The sequence below is a fragment of the Mugil cephalus genome, chromosome 6, assembly GCF_022458985.1.
Source record: "Mugil cephalus isolate CIBA_MC_2020 chromosome 6, CIBA_Mcephalus_1.1, whole genome shotgun sequence".
Classification (NCBI taxonomy): Eukaryota; Metazoa; Chordata; class Actinopteri; order Mugiliformes; family Mugilidae; genus Mugil; species Mugil cephalus.
The window spans coordinates 23,619,204-23,634,762 of NC_061775.1; the positions used below are offsets into that span (position 1 = coordinate 23,619,204).

General features: G+C 40.3%; 1 protein-coding gene across 7 annotated transcripts; it reads right to left on the reverse strand.

Moving 5' to 3' along the window:
* Nucleotides 1-738: 738 nt before the first annotated feature.
* Nucleotides 739-14,909, reverse strand: lhx9 (LIM homeobox 9). 7 transcript variants are annotated; one of them, XM_047587343.1, is made up of 6 exons: nt 14,403-14,909; nt 10,702-11,019; nt 9,667-9,869; nt 8,371-8,729; nt 5,027-5,229; nt 2,021-4,368 (listed from the first exon to the last, which is right to left on the reverse strand). In XM_047587343.1, the coding sequence occupies exons 2-6, from the start codon at nt 10,891-10,893 to the stop codon at nt 4,114-4,116; spliced, it is 1,212 nt and encodes a 403-aa protein (XP_047443299.1). In that variant the 5' UTR covers nt 10,894-11,019; nt 14,403-14,909; the 3' UTR covers nt 2,021-4,113. The 7 variants fall into 7 exon arrangements, with proteins under 7 accessions (XP_047443304.1, XP_047443305.1, XP_047443299.1 ...); XM_047587342.1 differs by having other exon boundaries at nt 10,702-11,415; XM_047587348.1 differs by lacking the exons at nt 2,021-4,368; nt 14,403-14,909 and adding an exon at nt 739-1,617 and having other exon boundaries at nt 10,702-12,905.
* Between the last annotated feature and the right edge of the window lie 650 nt (nt 14,910-15,559).

The following is a 15,559-nucleotide window of genomic DNA, read 5'->3' on the forward strand; positions in this document are numbered from 1 at the left end:
CAACACCAGCCTGTTTACTGGTCCCCATGTGGCTTCAGTCTCTCCCTCTTTCTTTCTTTCTTTCTTCCTTCCTTCCTTCCTTTTTTTTTCTCTTTCCACAACACACCTTCTTTATTCTTACCCAACCTTCGTCCGAACGGAGGAGCCGTTCCTCTGTCACTTTCACTTCACGTCCTCCATGTTATTCATAATTCAAGTGGTCAACAGAAAAGCTACTTGGTTGTTTTTCTTTTTTTTTTTACCTTTTATTACAAAAACAATTAAATGTGCAAATGCATAATTCTAAGCAAAATAAATAAAAAGTTGTATGTGAGTCAACATACAGGAATCTTAGGTGTCAGGTTTTTTTTTTTTTTTTTTAGGACTGCTCTTTGAAGATGAGATTAGAGATAAACTGCTTTCACAAATAATCCACAGTAATGAGGTAAGAAACCAATCACATTTTGTACCCTTTACAGTAAGAGCTGAATGTCAAGAACAAATAAGCTTGCAGCAGCAGCAGCAGCAGCACGATCCGTGTCCTCACGGTGACATTTGTTATTTTTATTTTTTTTATTTTTTTTTTCCCCCGTGTGAGGCGCTATGCGGGCATCAGGGACGTCATTTTCATACGCTTTATTTCTCAGCTGACAATAAATCATACAGCGGAATCAAAAGGAAATAATATACATCTCAAGGAAAATGTTAACAAGATGATGAGGCGCATGCAAAATGAGAATCTCTTCTTTATGTGCTTTGTTTGTTTTGTTTTTTTTTTTTTTTTTTTTTGTGTTTCACTTCCTTCCCTCGGTACAGCCAGATGGCAAAGCTCCAGCTCTGCAGTCCTCTTCATACACTCATCATATTTGATGGGCATCCTGCTGCCGAGTTTCAAGGAGGCCATGTGTTTACTAAACGACACTCGCGACAAAAGAAAACTTCTATTTAGCAAGCTGATTCTTGGGTGGGGTGCATTTGGGGGTGGGGGAAAGTGTGTGTGTGTGTGTGTGTGTGTGCATTTGTGTTGTGGAGAAGAGGGATTGTGGGAATGTTGTGTTTACAATAAGTGCAAAGGAGTGGGGGAAGTGTTGGAGTGTGTGTGTGTGTGTGTGTGTGTGTGTGTGTGTGTGTTCATACCATTGACTTCCACTCATCCACTGTTTCGCCCCCGTTACCACGTTGGACGTCTTTCAATCACATCCTGCCTTCCGGTATTTTTTTAAAACTATGTTACATTTACATTTTATTATCATTTTTTTTACCATTCCAGTACAGATTTGTCGTTTTTTTGTTGTTTTTTTTTTTGGTGGTGGTGTTGTTGTTGTTTCACATCGATGTCATAAATATCATACATCGTGGCTTCTCCTCCGCTGATGGACAGAACAAACTTGTTGGGTTTTTTTTTTTATAAAAAGAAAATCATCTGTTGTACATTTGCAACTGAAACAGGTTTTTTTTTTTTTTTTTTTTTTTAATGTTGGTTGTTTATTTGTTCTCGATATGCTATCATCTTATCCTAATACTGTCTTTGTCTTCAATGGTGAGGAATTCCCATCAAAGTTTTCCCCTTCTCTTAATACTTTAGGGAATTTTCAAACGTCGGGATGTATGGCTGTAATGCCCCAAGATTTGTTCTCCCTGAAAGAAACGATAGAGTAAGAATATATTAACTACAGAGCAACCTGGCTTTACGGGGTCTGCATTTACTCTTACTTCATTTTTAGGTTTACCAATGCATAAATATATACTATGAAAGTATATAGAGAGAAATCAATATATGCTTTGCAGCATTCCTTGTCTTTAAATTTTAAAGCCATGTTCATGCATTAAAAAGCAATTTTTGACTGCAGGGTTTAGATGCAAATCCATGGGGCATTACGTTAAAAACCATAAACATCATCAAATTAAAAAATGGAAGCAAAAATGAAGACTGGTCAGTAATAACTGAATGCTTTCTCGGTTTGTTGGATGTGACAAAAACGAAAAACTGTACTCGAGAAGGAACACAAAAAATGGCAAGTGTAATGAAAAATAAAACCCGTTTAAAGCAAAGTAGTTTTATTCACACAAATTTAATAAGATATATAACAACCGTTTGGTCCATAAATATTTAAGGGGAAATAGTTTCTATACACCATCTTTATCAAGAAACAGGGAAACATGGACAATCTTGATAGAACACTTACTGTACTCAACTATTAACACGAAGATCAATATATAAGGTTCTTGGATTACCCAACTATATCTGAAAGAGTGCACAAATGCTTTCTATGACATCGCTGCCCCCTTTTTTTTCTTTTTTTTTCTTTTTTTTTTTTAACAGGATACACCATAAAAAGATCTTCGGAAATAAGATGCAAAAACAGTACAAAACTAGTGAGGCGCCAAAAAGGATGTGAATCAGTTAACAAAGAACACATATATCCTGAATTTCACAAACTTTCTCCCAGGTTATAGCATAAGGCACATAGTAGAACTGAGTTAGGCATCTACTCCATTGAGTAGACCGAGAGTACCACTTTGTTCCGCAACAGAACAAATCTGTGACGCTCACAATGAAATGTAGCAACTCCATTGAAGATTTTCCTTTCTGTCTTTTCCTCCTTTCTTTTCTCCCTCTTATCTTTTCAGCCAGAAGAAACATGTTTTTGGTCTGTTCAGTGGCAAGTGTCATTAAAGAAAGTATAAATATGGCCGAAAAAGGAGAACACATGGACGATGATTTCCCACTGGCTGCCTCTTTACGACTCCACCTATCTGAGGTCATTTTAAATGTTGTCATGTCAGCTCTACGAATCTAGTCCCCGAAACGACCACTCAGCTCCTCACCCCTGCTCTTCTTCCTTTCTTAATTTTTTTTTTTGTTATCTTTTCCTTCCCTTTTTAAAATCACATCGTTACCCTGAGCAACATGATAAAAACTATAATGCACTTTTCACTGGGCAGTATATTGTCACTGTGCAACTGAGTTTAGCTGTGGATCCATGGATGCGTTCGCTAGGCTCCATCCATTCTGACTACGGTTTAATCTGTGAGGCCAAAAAAAAAAAACAAAAAAACCAAAAGTGCTCCGTCATGAAAAACAATCAGTGCCCATTAAACTGCTCTCCAATCGGAATTTAATCAAACTACTTCTATCAATGTGACTGCATTGACGCGTCCAACAGTTACCACTGTACAGATTGTGGGATTTGTTTCTTGCTCTTAATCACAGTAGAGTTGTGAATCAAGACATGTGTGTGTGTGTGTGTGTGTGTGTGTAGCTTCAGCATCTATCCGCCAAATAAGCTGCGATGGTTTTCGGCGCTGACGATGTAATTTAGACGTTTTACATGTAGCTCTGTGAGAAATATCTCAACGCCTGATTCCACCCAACTCGGTCTTAGAGACCGGAAACATTCGGAAATAATTAAAGCCTGTTTTCTGGGGTTACCCATATACAGAACATTCTACAAGTTTATTTCCCAAATTATTCCAAAAAAGAAACAAAAAAAAAACCAAAATAAAGTAAAATAATATCTTTAAATTGGATAGTGCGAACACAGTGCATACATAGACAGGTTTCCGAGGGCAAAATATTCAGATTATTTTAAAAATTTACCAATTAACCATAAATTAGAAAGGGCTCGTTTCTTCTTTTTTTTTTTTTTTAATCATAGTTCAATACAAATGTACAAATAAAGTCAAATCAAGTGAAAATAATCTAGTTTTCCAGACAAGCTTCAAGTTTTGTTCTTTTTTTTTCTCTCTCTCTCTCTCTCTCTCAATCAATCGTGAAATCCATGACAATTTTTCTAATGCCTTCAATTCCAAAAAAAATAAAATAAAAAGAGTCCAAAATCTTTCTGTGCATACGCCACGCAGTGTCAGATGCTACACATTAAAATGATTTCCTCGCGTTTTAATGTGGTCGCTGCTGTTGTTGCTCTTGCTGTTCTTGTTTGTGTACACAGTACAGCGCTTTTCTGTTCCAGGGAGCTGTCTCTGGTTGATTTAAAGGTGTCACTTAAAAAAATAAAATGTAAATCGAGGAAAAAAAGGGGAAAATAAAAAGGAAATTAAGAGAGAAAACAAATAAAATCAGATAAAATAAAATAATAAAAAAAAAGAGATCAGTCTGCTAGAGATAGCTTGTTAGAAAAGGTTTGTCAAGGTAGTTTGCGACGGGCTCCCCGAATCATGGCTGTCCAAACTAGAGGTGACGGAGGTCACTACAGTGATAGAGGGGTTTGTCAGGTCTGTTAGTGTGGCCGCGCTGGAGGGGGGGGTCAGGGCCCCACTGTCGGATGAGGGTGGAGGGAGTGAGGTGCCATCAGCCTTATCAACACCTCCATTCTCCTGTCGCAAAACGTTCCTTCTGAATTTGGCTCTTGCGTTTTGGAACCAAACCTGCAAACCAATCCCAGTGTGGCTTTTACTTTTTGTGTTTAAGTAGGATTATTTTTTTTATATATATATATATAAAAAAAGAAAAAGTATCAAATCATACGTTACAGTAGCTTGCATGTCAACTTATCACTTTCTGTATCAAGGTGTCCTTCTCTTAAATATATAAATGTGTATCATTCCCATACATTAGTTTGAGCTCAAGGGGCAGATAACAATGAAGCAGTTAGCTCCTGAACACTGAATGCAAGAATGTGGATTTTAAAAGCAAAACAAAATCCTATTCTTTTTTTTTCTTCTTTTTTTTTTTTTTAATTAACTGTAAGAGTTAAATTACATCTTTTTCTGTGCTAGAGATAAAAAGGAAATGTGCACTCTTGTTATTAACACTATTAAACTTAAGTTTGTATGCTTACGAAGAACTCTTCTCCTTTCTTACCCAACAACAACAAAAAAAATTAAAAAAAAAATGAAAACAAGCAAATCTAAAACAAAATTTAGATAAAAACCCCTGGATATACATCTAATGACTAAATGGACCAACAAAAGAGAACTAAAAAAAGATGACATTAATGGTGACTGTGAGGTGAAATGCGAGGGACGTGGAGGAGGACACATGTGGGGTGAAGGACATTAGTAAGAAGAAGGGCTCTCTGCTTACCTGTAGAACTCTCTTAGTGAGGCCCGTTTTCTGGGCCAGCTGCTTTAAGTCCTTGGCATCCGGGTTGTGGTTGATGGCAAAGTAGGATTTCATTGTCCGCAGCTGATGGTGCTTGAAGGAGGTCCGCATGCGTTTGGTCTTCTGCGTTGGAGGGTAGGCCTGCTGGTCCCGGTCCAGGTGATCTGTGTCGTTCTCGTTACAGCCTGGGGAGAAGGAGCAGGGAGCGGGGGCGCCGGGGTTAGCTCCAGGTCTGAGCTCAGAATACACTCATCAGGTCCACACGCGAGTCAGGTTTTAAAAAAAGCTCGTCCCAGACTTGTTTTGACTGAGCTCAAAAAGCGTCAATTAACCGGAAAAACTGCTCAAATCAAATAATTTGCATAATTTGTGACAGATTAACTGTGAGAATAGTTTAAAATTCGAATGTGACGTTGAAGGTTTTGTTACAGGGTCGAGATTCAATAAGACGAAAAACATATGGACTAGACGTGAGGAATGAAACATTCCCAGTGACTGGCTACGAGGATACATCTGCTATGTGTCACATCGTAAATGTTTGGTTTACCTACAACACAATTAAAACATGCAACTGTCAAGAAACTTTCAAATCAGATTAATTTAACATCTACATGACAAGAGATTTAACTTAAAAAAAACAAAAGCAGAAAATAATAAATGATAAAAAGCCAAATGAGGAATTTTAACAGTGCGCTGGGACCGAGCTAAAATGTTTCTGCTTGAGTTTACAAAGACTAATAGTCCTAATGGGCCTCATTTGTCAGCAGCTAAGTGTGTAAAATACTTAAAAAACGGATCCAGTAAATTAAACGAACGCCTAAACAGCGTCAGCGCAGGAGAGGAAACTCATTTACACGTGCAACGCATCATTCATGTCAAGTCATGATAATACATTTATTCATATACTGTATTTATAGAACATGTTTTAAATGATTTAATCGTTTACTTTGCACAAGCAGAGTCGTGCATAAGATTTCTGAAGTATATAATATGCTGCACTGATTTTTTTTTTAGCCAAACATATACATATATTAAAGTAATAGCAACCACTGCCACAAATCAAATACAAATGAGTTCAACGAAGGCAGGAACAGGTTTCGTGTTGTAAATCCGTGATATTACGTTGTGTTTTTTTGTTTGGTAACGTTGCACTAAAATATCCTGCGTTTTCACCATTATTGTAACAATCCCTGACATGTCTGTGTTTCTGTTCCAGCCTTCGCCGGAGTGTGTTTCACTAGATATTACCCACTAGGGGTCTCTGTATCCAAACAAGACCGAACTTCACTGAGAGCTGTGGAATACACAGTGGACCCACACCTTTCCCTGGTGGAAACAAACATGAATGTGCTCGCTAAAGCAGAAACAAAACCTCAAACAAAACCTCTTCCTATTTGTCATGAACACGAGGCTGCTGATCTGCACGGCGTTATATTAACATGAACAGTTTGGTAATATAACCAGGATGGTGTAGTGAGTGTGTTTGTAATGTCAGATAAATGTGGACGGGAGCAAAAAAATTAAAAAAAAAAAAAAAAAAAGCACTTTAGAAAATGATTTTTAAATTATTCCTGTGTACATTTTTACATATTTACTACCATCAACAGATTTATTAATTTACATTTAAAGGCTTATTGGGACCTTGTTGGTCAATTAGATAAGAACAATTACATTTAAAAAAAAATCCAATACAGCTATAAAAAATGACACATTATCCTCTTTTTAAATAATAGAAATATTCTTCACTGTTTCATTCTGTTCTGATGGATTTAAATGTCCCAAATGAAAAATGTAATATTCCCACAGGGACCTTTACTGTGTCTGTGGTGCTTAATAATGAGCTCACAGGGACACCATTTAACTATTTTCTGCTTTTCTCAATGGGATTTTGTGTGTGTGTGTGTTATTTACCTGTTGTCTTCTTATTAGATTTAAAGCCTTTGGTGGAGCTAAGCGTGCTATTTTATTAAAGGAAACGTAACAAGAGCACAATGGTCGTTTTCTTGTAAAGGCGTGGATGAGAACTTTAGGATTTGCATAATCCCTCGGAATTGTGTTTACGAATAACAAACTAAAGCTCTTGGAACGGGAGCGCGGACTGTACAGGGTTGTGTTCTCGGTCCCTGGCCCTGTCCCTGTCCCTGCAGCAGGCCCCTCCGCGCGGCGCAGGCTGCAGTGTCCCTGAGAACTGTGCTGACCGTCGCACGGGAGGCCAGGGATTCCAACGTCACCTTCAATTAACAAAGAACAATTAACGCGCAGATTACCCCTATTTCCCCCATTCAACCGGGAGACAGAAGGAACTTGGCGCACAATGACAAACTTTCTCAACCGCGCGCTAATTCGCAGAAAGCGAGGACAAAATGGGGACGCCGCAGGGTGGGTTGGGGGTCAGGTTATAACATTCAGTGCGAGATTGCAGATTAAATTTACATTTAACATTATTAGAACGTTCCCAATGAGCGACGTCCTCTCACGCGAGTTAAATTGTTCGCATGGCGACGATTTCGCGCAGAGGTATTAAAATACACGCAGTTAGCCCGTCCACGCACATTGAACTTGTATTATGACCCAAATTTATCTTAATTACACAAGTCGATGAGCAGGTTGACGGCGAGGTCAAACTTCGATCACTCTGCGCACAACACGCAGCACAGACGCGGCGCGTGAAAAAGACGCGTGGACAAAAAGCTGGGGATCAATCGGCCCCGCGGCTGCTGCTGCAACTCAGGCAGAGCTCACCTCCACATGAAAGGCCCACATTAAAGATGTATTCATTTAAAACGAAGAGCGCGGAGCTACGGCTGCTGCAGCGGGGGCCACCGGGGGAACTGGGAGGCTTAAAAAGCGAAAGTCGTCGTGCGGAACGGAGAAAAAAAAAAAAAAAAAAAACTTACCCAGAGATCAACGGAAAAGCTACTTTGTCTCATATATTTATAGCTTTAATTGTTTATTTGTTTGTGTTGTAAAGTGAAGTTCAGACTTTTTGCTCAGCATTTTTTTTTGGTCCTGTTTTTTGATGAATAACATATGAACCACAGAATGTTCCCAGACTAGTGTTTCAGGGGTTCGTGGTAGATTTAACGCACAGCATAGATTAATATTTAATTTCACACTGGGATTTTTTTTATGTATATGATTTATGGATTTATTATGGTTGTGTACGGTGTGTCTCAATAGCAGCCTTCACTATCATCCGCTGCTGGGCCTGTCCACAACCAAACCCAGCCTAAACACTCTCAACAAAAGGATTTTATGGTATTGACGTGTTTTTGTTGTTCCCGGCTCGACGTGAGGTCTTCCTCTGACCCGCCATGACGCCTCACCTGTGTTGTAGCTGGGTATGTCTATCCCCATGGCCGGGCTTTTCCTCTTGCGCGGCCTCCCCTTCTGCGCCGTGCCGGTGCCGTTGAAGTAGGGCAGCGCGAGGCCGCCGCCCTTGGCCGCGAGCTCGGCGAAGTTGAGCTGCGGGTGGTAGTCCGGTCCCTGCACCAGCGTCTCGAAGTGGAGCCGGCAGTACACCAGGCTGTCCTTCATGCCGAAGTGGTCTCCCGTGGTCAGGGTCTTGTTGCAAGTGGTGCACGTGAAGCAGCTCAGGTGGTACACGGAGTCGCGCGCCCGCATCACCATCTCCGAGGCCGAAATCCCGAGGTGGCAGCGCGCGCACCTCTGCACGGAGAACCTTCTGGAACAGACACATCGTCAAGACTCCACATCCACAAAGACCGAGTGGGTCCGGACACCGGAGAGCCGAGCCCGGGCTACAAAATCTAGCCGGCTAGCCGGGTCCTACACGGGCCTGCACTCCGAGGTTACTTTCTGCCAAAAGCCTCGCGTATACGAGTGTTTTTCTCTCCGAGTATAGGCTGAAGAGTCATTCCACAACCTCAGCAATAAAATAAAACCTCAAACTGCCAACACATTCGCATTGTATTTGGCTTTAAACAAAGGGGAGTGCGGGCAGGGTAGCAGGATGGTAAGTGGACTACAACGTTATATATTTAACACCATGTCTGTGTCTCTTTAATGGGTTAACTCAGCAAAACGTATAATAAACAACCCGCATAGCTTTATACATGTTAAGTTAAAATATGGGGTAACACACAAAAGCATATATATTTTTTCAGTTGTTACTTTGTGGTTTACATGCTGACAAATATTTCACATTTAAACTACAAATTATTTTAGAATAAAATCAATAAACGTGTATATCTTAAATAAAGTTTGAGTGTAAATCACACACTCTGCTTACATTCCACTCTCAGCTGTAGAAAAGCATTTCTACCTGAGTCACTAACAAATAAAATACAATTTCAGGGACATAACTTATTCCCAATTAACTCCATGGAGCCCCCCCTGGGTGACTGTTGTGGTGTTAGAGAGGCCAGGATGAGGCCTGCCACAGCCTGTTGCATCATAGCCAACAGTGTAAATAAAAAAAAATCTGTCAAAATCTTAATTTTAAACTTTAAAGGCGTGTCCCCCATAAAGCCAGCTAAGTAAATAGGTCACCGTCTAAATTATTATTTGGATTTAAATGCACAAGAGCAGAAAAAAAAAAAAAAAAACATTTCCTGGCTCATATAAGAATCACATAAATGATTGACCTTCATTTTTCTTACCTGTAGTAATCCTCCTTGCAATAGATACTCCCATCCTTGGCGAAACACGTTAGCTCCGACTCCAGCGCTAGTTTACATTCACAGCATTTGAGGCACCGCAGGTGCCACTGTTTGTCCACGGCCAGGAGGTAGTATCTATCCGAAATCTTGCCGCCACAGCCGGCGCACAGAGCGGGCTTCTCCGGGCTCATAGAAGGCATGGTCTGGGACAGAGAGGGGAAAGAAAGCTCAAGGCAACTGCACGTCCTCCACACGGCTGCTGGGGAAATGTAACCCAGAATACATCGTAGGGGGAAAAAAAAATAAATAATAAAAAAAAAATAACAACGGGCCTTTAGTAGCTTTCTGACAATTACACGAAACTTTTATTTTAATCTATCAAGCTGACACAATGATATATATATTTTATTAGCACATATTTAGATTATGTGTATAGGTGCTAATACATCCCTCTAAAGGAACAAACACCATCTATAAAACGACACGTTTTAAAATGAGTATAATATCTAGGAGCAGGAAATACATTTGCACTAAAAAGCATTATTTTTTATTTAATCCTCATTTTTTTTCCTAGATGTGAAACATAAACACAACAATTATCATAAAATCACTGCAACAATTTGGAGCGTACAATATATTTTAAATCGTCAGCAATAATGATAATAATAATATTAATAGTAATAATTTGAACTGGCTACTGTTAAATGTATAATTGCAAAGAAATAAATCAACATTTGCTGCAAGTAAAATCTTACTCCTCTGTCGTTCAGTGTTATTGAACTATTATTTGATAACCAGGTGAATACAGTGTTTACATTTTTTAGGACAATTAAAATTATTTTCTGCACATAAATACGTTGCAGGATATTTAATCACTGCAATTCAAGAGAAATTGATTATTTAATTTTGTAAAACTCCTCATTAGTTTCCTCGCTTACTACAAAACGACCGCACATGTCCTTGCACGTTAACCGTGCCACAATAAAGTGGGGCTCATAGAAAAGAGTTTTAAGTTGAATTCAAACTGAGGCCGACCTTGGCTCTTACCGACTCTCTCCCGTTGAGCTGCATGCCCTTCGCCAGGCGCGACTCCGTTTTCGACCTTCTCTCCATCTCCTCCATGATCCCTTGGATGTGATCCCCGGAGATCCCGTGGAAAAGCATGGCTCCCGGTCCTGGACGCAACGTGCAACTGCCTGCCTCTGTCTTGCAGCTCACAACTTCCATATACTGTACCGCAGCGCTGCGCCCCGCTCTCTCAGCGCATCCAAACGGGCTCTGGGGCTCTAAGAGAGGCGCACAACACGACCACACAACCCCAGAGATTCAGCTCAGCTCCTCGGCAGAGTGCAACTGGAAGAAAAGAAAAAGGAAGACGGCTACAGCATGGGTGGGACGGGTGGAGTGGTGGTGGTTGTTGTTGTAGTAGTTTTGGTGGTGCATCAGCTTTTTCCTTCTTCCCGTGAATATTTCTCCTCCAGACAAAAAGAAAAAAAAAAAAAAAAAAAAGGAAAGAAAATGTATAGTCCAAATGATGCGACAAAGCCGGTGTGGAAAGTGGTGGCGCGGTGGTGGTGGTGGGGAGGGAAGAGGGGAGGGGGGCTTACAGTGTGAACACTCGCCAAAAATAATGACACAAAGTTTTTTGTTGTTTCTCGTTTGGTGATTTCTCTCTCCCGGTTTTCCCAGTCAGGGGTTCCTCGGTGCTCGGAGGTCAGGTTGGGACTGCCTGGATTTGAGAACCGTGTCCTATTTGTGAAGAGAGCAAAGCCGGCCCAGTCTGAATAATTTGGTAGGAGGAGTTCCTCTCCCTCTCTCCCTCTCTCTTTCTCCCTCTCTCCTCCTCTCTCTCTCTCTCTCTCTCTCTCCCCGCATCGCCACTGATTCCTATTCACCAACAAAGAGCTGTCACTCTTCCCTCAAAAACTCACGATTCTGGCTGCGCGAAGGACCACCACTTTATGGTATTGACATTTTCATTACTTTTACTCCCCCATTTAAAGCAGAGGAGGATACGGGGTAGCTGCACAAACTGAAAGGATCTTAAATTAATTGATTTAATCTCATTAAACAAATAACATCTAAAGTAGAATAAAAGCTTCTTGGGGGTTTTACGGAACGGATTAGAAATAGAAATAAACTCGCTGTTGCGTTTGAGGCCATTTTTTACGCGTAATTTAGAGTTTTACGCAAGTGGATTATTACATTTTTTAAAAATTTAAGGTGTTTAATTTGTTTTTAATCTGGTGTGTGGTTTGTCCCTAAATAACATAAGGCTGTACGTGTGTGGTATACATGTATTGTCTGGGGCGGGGCAGTGATCATTGATAGGCTAGAGGGCGGGGACAGATTGAATTAAACAGTTTGAAAGAATAAGATTATTTTTAGTTATTTAATTTAAACACAAATTAACAAAAATGTTTTGTGTTTTTTAAGAAAACATATAAATAAATAAAAGGCACCAGTGTGCGCAATTACGCAACAGAAACACACAAAGTGTGTTTGCTCTGTAAATAATAGACTTGATTTCATGATGCAAACTCCTTTTTTTTTATATAATTTATTGTTTATGGAAATGTGGGCTCGATACAAAATCAATTCTCTCCCCTTTAAAACTCTCATTTAAAGCAGGAATAATTCGCTGTCAGAGATTCATTAACACGACTCTCGTCTCTTGGATCAGACCAAAACCTTGTTTACCTGCTGGAGAGTTGATCTGATGACAGCACAAACGTTTCATTAGTCTTAGCGGCTGTGCAACAAGCAGAGATGTGAGCGTGTAGCCGGGTTAAAGAGACCTCCTCATGCACTACTTTAAGAAATTGGTCTATTTTTTTTTTCTTTCCATTCCATGTATCTTCCACATAATGTGATGTAGTTCATCCGGGGCAACGTGAGGCTATAATAAAGATGTGTGACAACTTTAAAGGGCGAGAAAACTCCAATAAAAAAAAGGCAGAGAGAGGAAAGAATGAGCGGTTTCAGCGTCCAGAAAAGGCCAGATGTGGTGACAACAAACCAGAAACACGAGGCAATGCAAGGTTTGCATTTTGACCAACACAACACAAGCCTCCGCAGCTAAAAAATCAGGATTCGTGAAATATGAACGAGTCAAATATCTTCTAACAATAGATAAACTGTCTGAATCCGAGCCTCGGCTTTAGACCCATTAATAGATTTACTGAGGCTCAGGGGGGGATGCAGGTGTGGAAGCTTCATCTCAAGACGTGTTACATTATCATGTGACCCCCCACCCCCCACCCCCCTACCGCCCCCCTACCACCACCACCATCATCATCACCCCACACACACACACACACATCACGGAGTTGTGTTGACTTGAATTGGAGGCCTCTTGATAAGAGCGGAGCTTGAACCCTCATGGACGCGCTGGACCTGCAGCTGTTCTCAAAAGCACAACCTTCATTTGCGCTCTGTCAGAGTCTCAGCACCGAGCGCCCGGCGCTGGAAAGAGACTCAAAAGGAGGGAGAGGGGGACAGGGATTTCATTTCACCTGGACAAAGACGCCCTGAGAGGAACGATCAGCTCAGCTCTGTGTGATATTTAATCTGATTGCTTTTTTTGTTTGTTTAGTTTTTTTTGTTCCCCTCCGTCTTTCTCTCCTTCTGCCTCCGGAAACTTTGGACCCAAATCTGTTCCTGTTTTTATGAAAACATCTATCACGCCGTTAATGTCGATAAAGAGTACCGTTTTGACCCGTTGCCTCCAGCGGTGGCATTTCATTTGACTGAAGAGGGTTGAACAATGTGTCAGCGAACGCCAAGGGGATGAGGGAATGGTGTCTTTTGTTTTTATTTCGTTTCCTTTCTCTCTGTATAATTAGGATTAGGATATTACACAATCACTAAATATATCAACACCACTTGTTTGTGTTTATTATTTTTTACTGTACACAAAACACGACCTTTCATTTTATATAAAATCTTTCAAATTTATTTTGAAACGGGTTTTACCTAAATTACGCATGAATCTAAATGTGTGTGTGTTTCCCTTAATATTTCATTACTGCCTTTAAATAAACTGCAAAATAATAATAATAATAATAATTAAGCTGGGTCTGTGTCATTTTTGCTTTGGTGAATGCGAATGATTTGCCCTAATTTAATAATTTTTGCTCTTGCGTCACCAAATTAAAGCTTTTAAAAACACGTAATAACGGCAGCTAATTCACATTTAATCCCTTAAAACCTAAATGAAAAGTGTGAACTATCTCGCTTTAGAAAGATGGCGCGAGAACCAAAGAAGGAGGCTCACGGTGGGAGGTAGGCATTCTCTACTTTTGTCAAATAAATATTGAAAATAAAATTTCACATCACAATCACCAATATAAGTTTATATCTGTACGTCTATTTTTTTTTCCACATTAGCATCATTTTAGATTCGCCCGTGTAACTTGCACGTCTCACGCCTCCAAACTCCCATTTGTTTGCATAATTCAGATTATTTTTCAGGGTTATAAAAAATACATGTGAGAGGCATTTCGTGTAAAATCTAAAGGTGGAGTTGAGATGGTCTCACCTTCCACCACATCCCTGTTTAGCCCGGAAAATAAGACGCTGCTTCTCATGCGCCAGGTCTGTCGCGCGCTGCTCCCCGCGCGCTCTCCTCTGTCGTATTTGTTTGTTTTGTACCAAACCCCTCTCTCTACAATCGTCATTATTATTATTACTACTACTAGTGCCTCGAGAATTAATAGCATTAGGAAAGGTCTTACCTGCGGCTGTGCAGTGAGTGGGATCCCTGTGCAGCGCGCAGTCTGAGCAGCTCCGGACTGTGCGCAGTGCGCAGAGGAGTCAGAGGAGACGCTGCCGGTAGATGGGGGGCTGTTCCTCGTTTCCGAGCTCACACTTCGAGTTCGAGCGTCAATTAAAACACGAGACATTTAAATATTCCTCTCTCGTATGCAGACAGCCCTCAACACACCGCAGCACGCAGAAAACGGGAAGCCGCGAGCCAATGGCCTACTCAGCATGGAGATTATAATCTGTGATGTATTCAGGGGGAAAAAAAGGATAAACTACAAGATCTGAGTCGGTGGTCGCCAAATTACGCACAATAACACGCTGGAATATTTCAGGAATGTATATTTCTCCCTTTGAGTAATACGAGTTATTTCCCACATGTGAACTGATTTATTTTATCCCCCAAATACAAATAACCCGCATCTTGCAATCACAATTATTGGCGACTTCTTTGCTCTTAACAGAAACATCAATATGACCCCCCTGCACCCCCCCCCAAAAAATGTATCCAGTTTACTGTTTGAGATTCAAGTCAAACGGTTCCAGCTCTAATTTCACTGGTGGGAGAGGTTTGTGTGAATAAATAATTAGATGTGTGTAGAGTCAAACTAGATCAATCAGTCTGACAAAGATATGGAGCACAAGTAGCAGCAGCAGCAGCAGCACACGCCTGGAGAAAAAATAAAATAAATAAATAAATAAATAATCTTTTTTTTGTATCGAGCGACAAAAAATACCAAATCGAAGCCGTTTTCAAAATAAAAGCGCTCATTAAAATACGAACTTTTATTTTTTGAGTCACGTGGACTCGGTGGGTTGACGTATCACTAATATTTTTTTTTTCTCTTTCATTCCGTTTTCTGAGCTCTGCACAACAAACGAAAACGCGACAAACTATTTAAGAATAATTCGCAGGAGAAGTCTGCACGAAATCAACTCTTTCTTATTTTATTTTTTTGTTGTTTTTGTTTTTTAACTATTTCTTACAGATTTGTAGTAGAATGAAACCTCTATGGTCAACGTCTCTCCACTCTTGGGTTTAATAGTTGATCTGTGACACTCCTGTCTCCATCATCTGAGCTCACAAACTTCACATAAACTCAAAGCAGCACTGAGTGCATTCAGACAG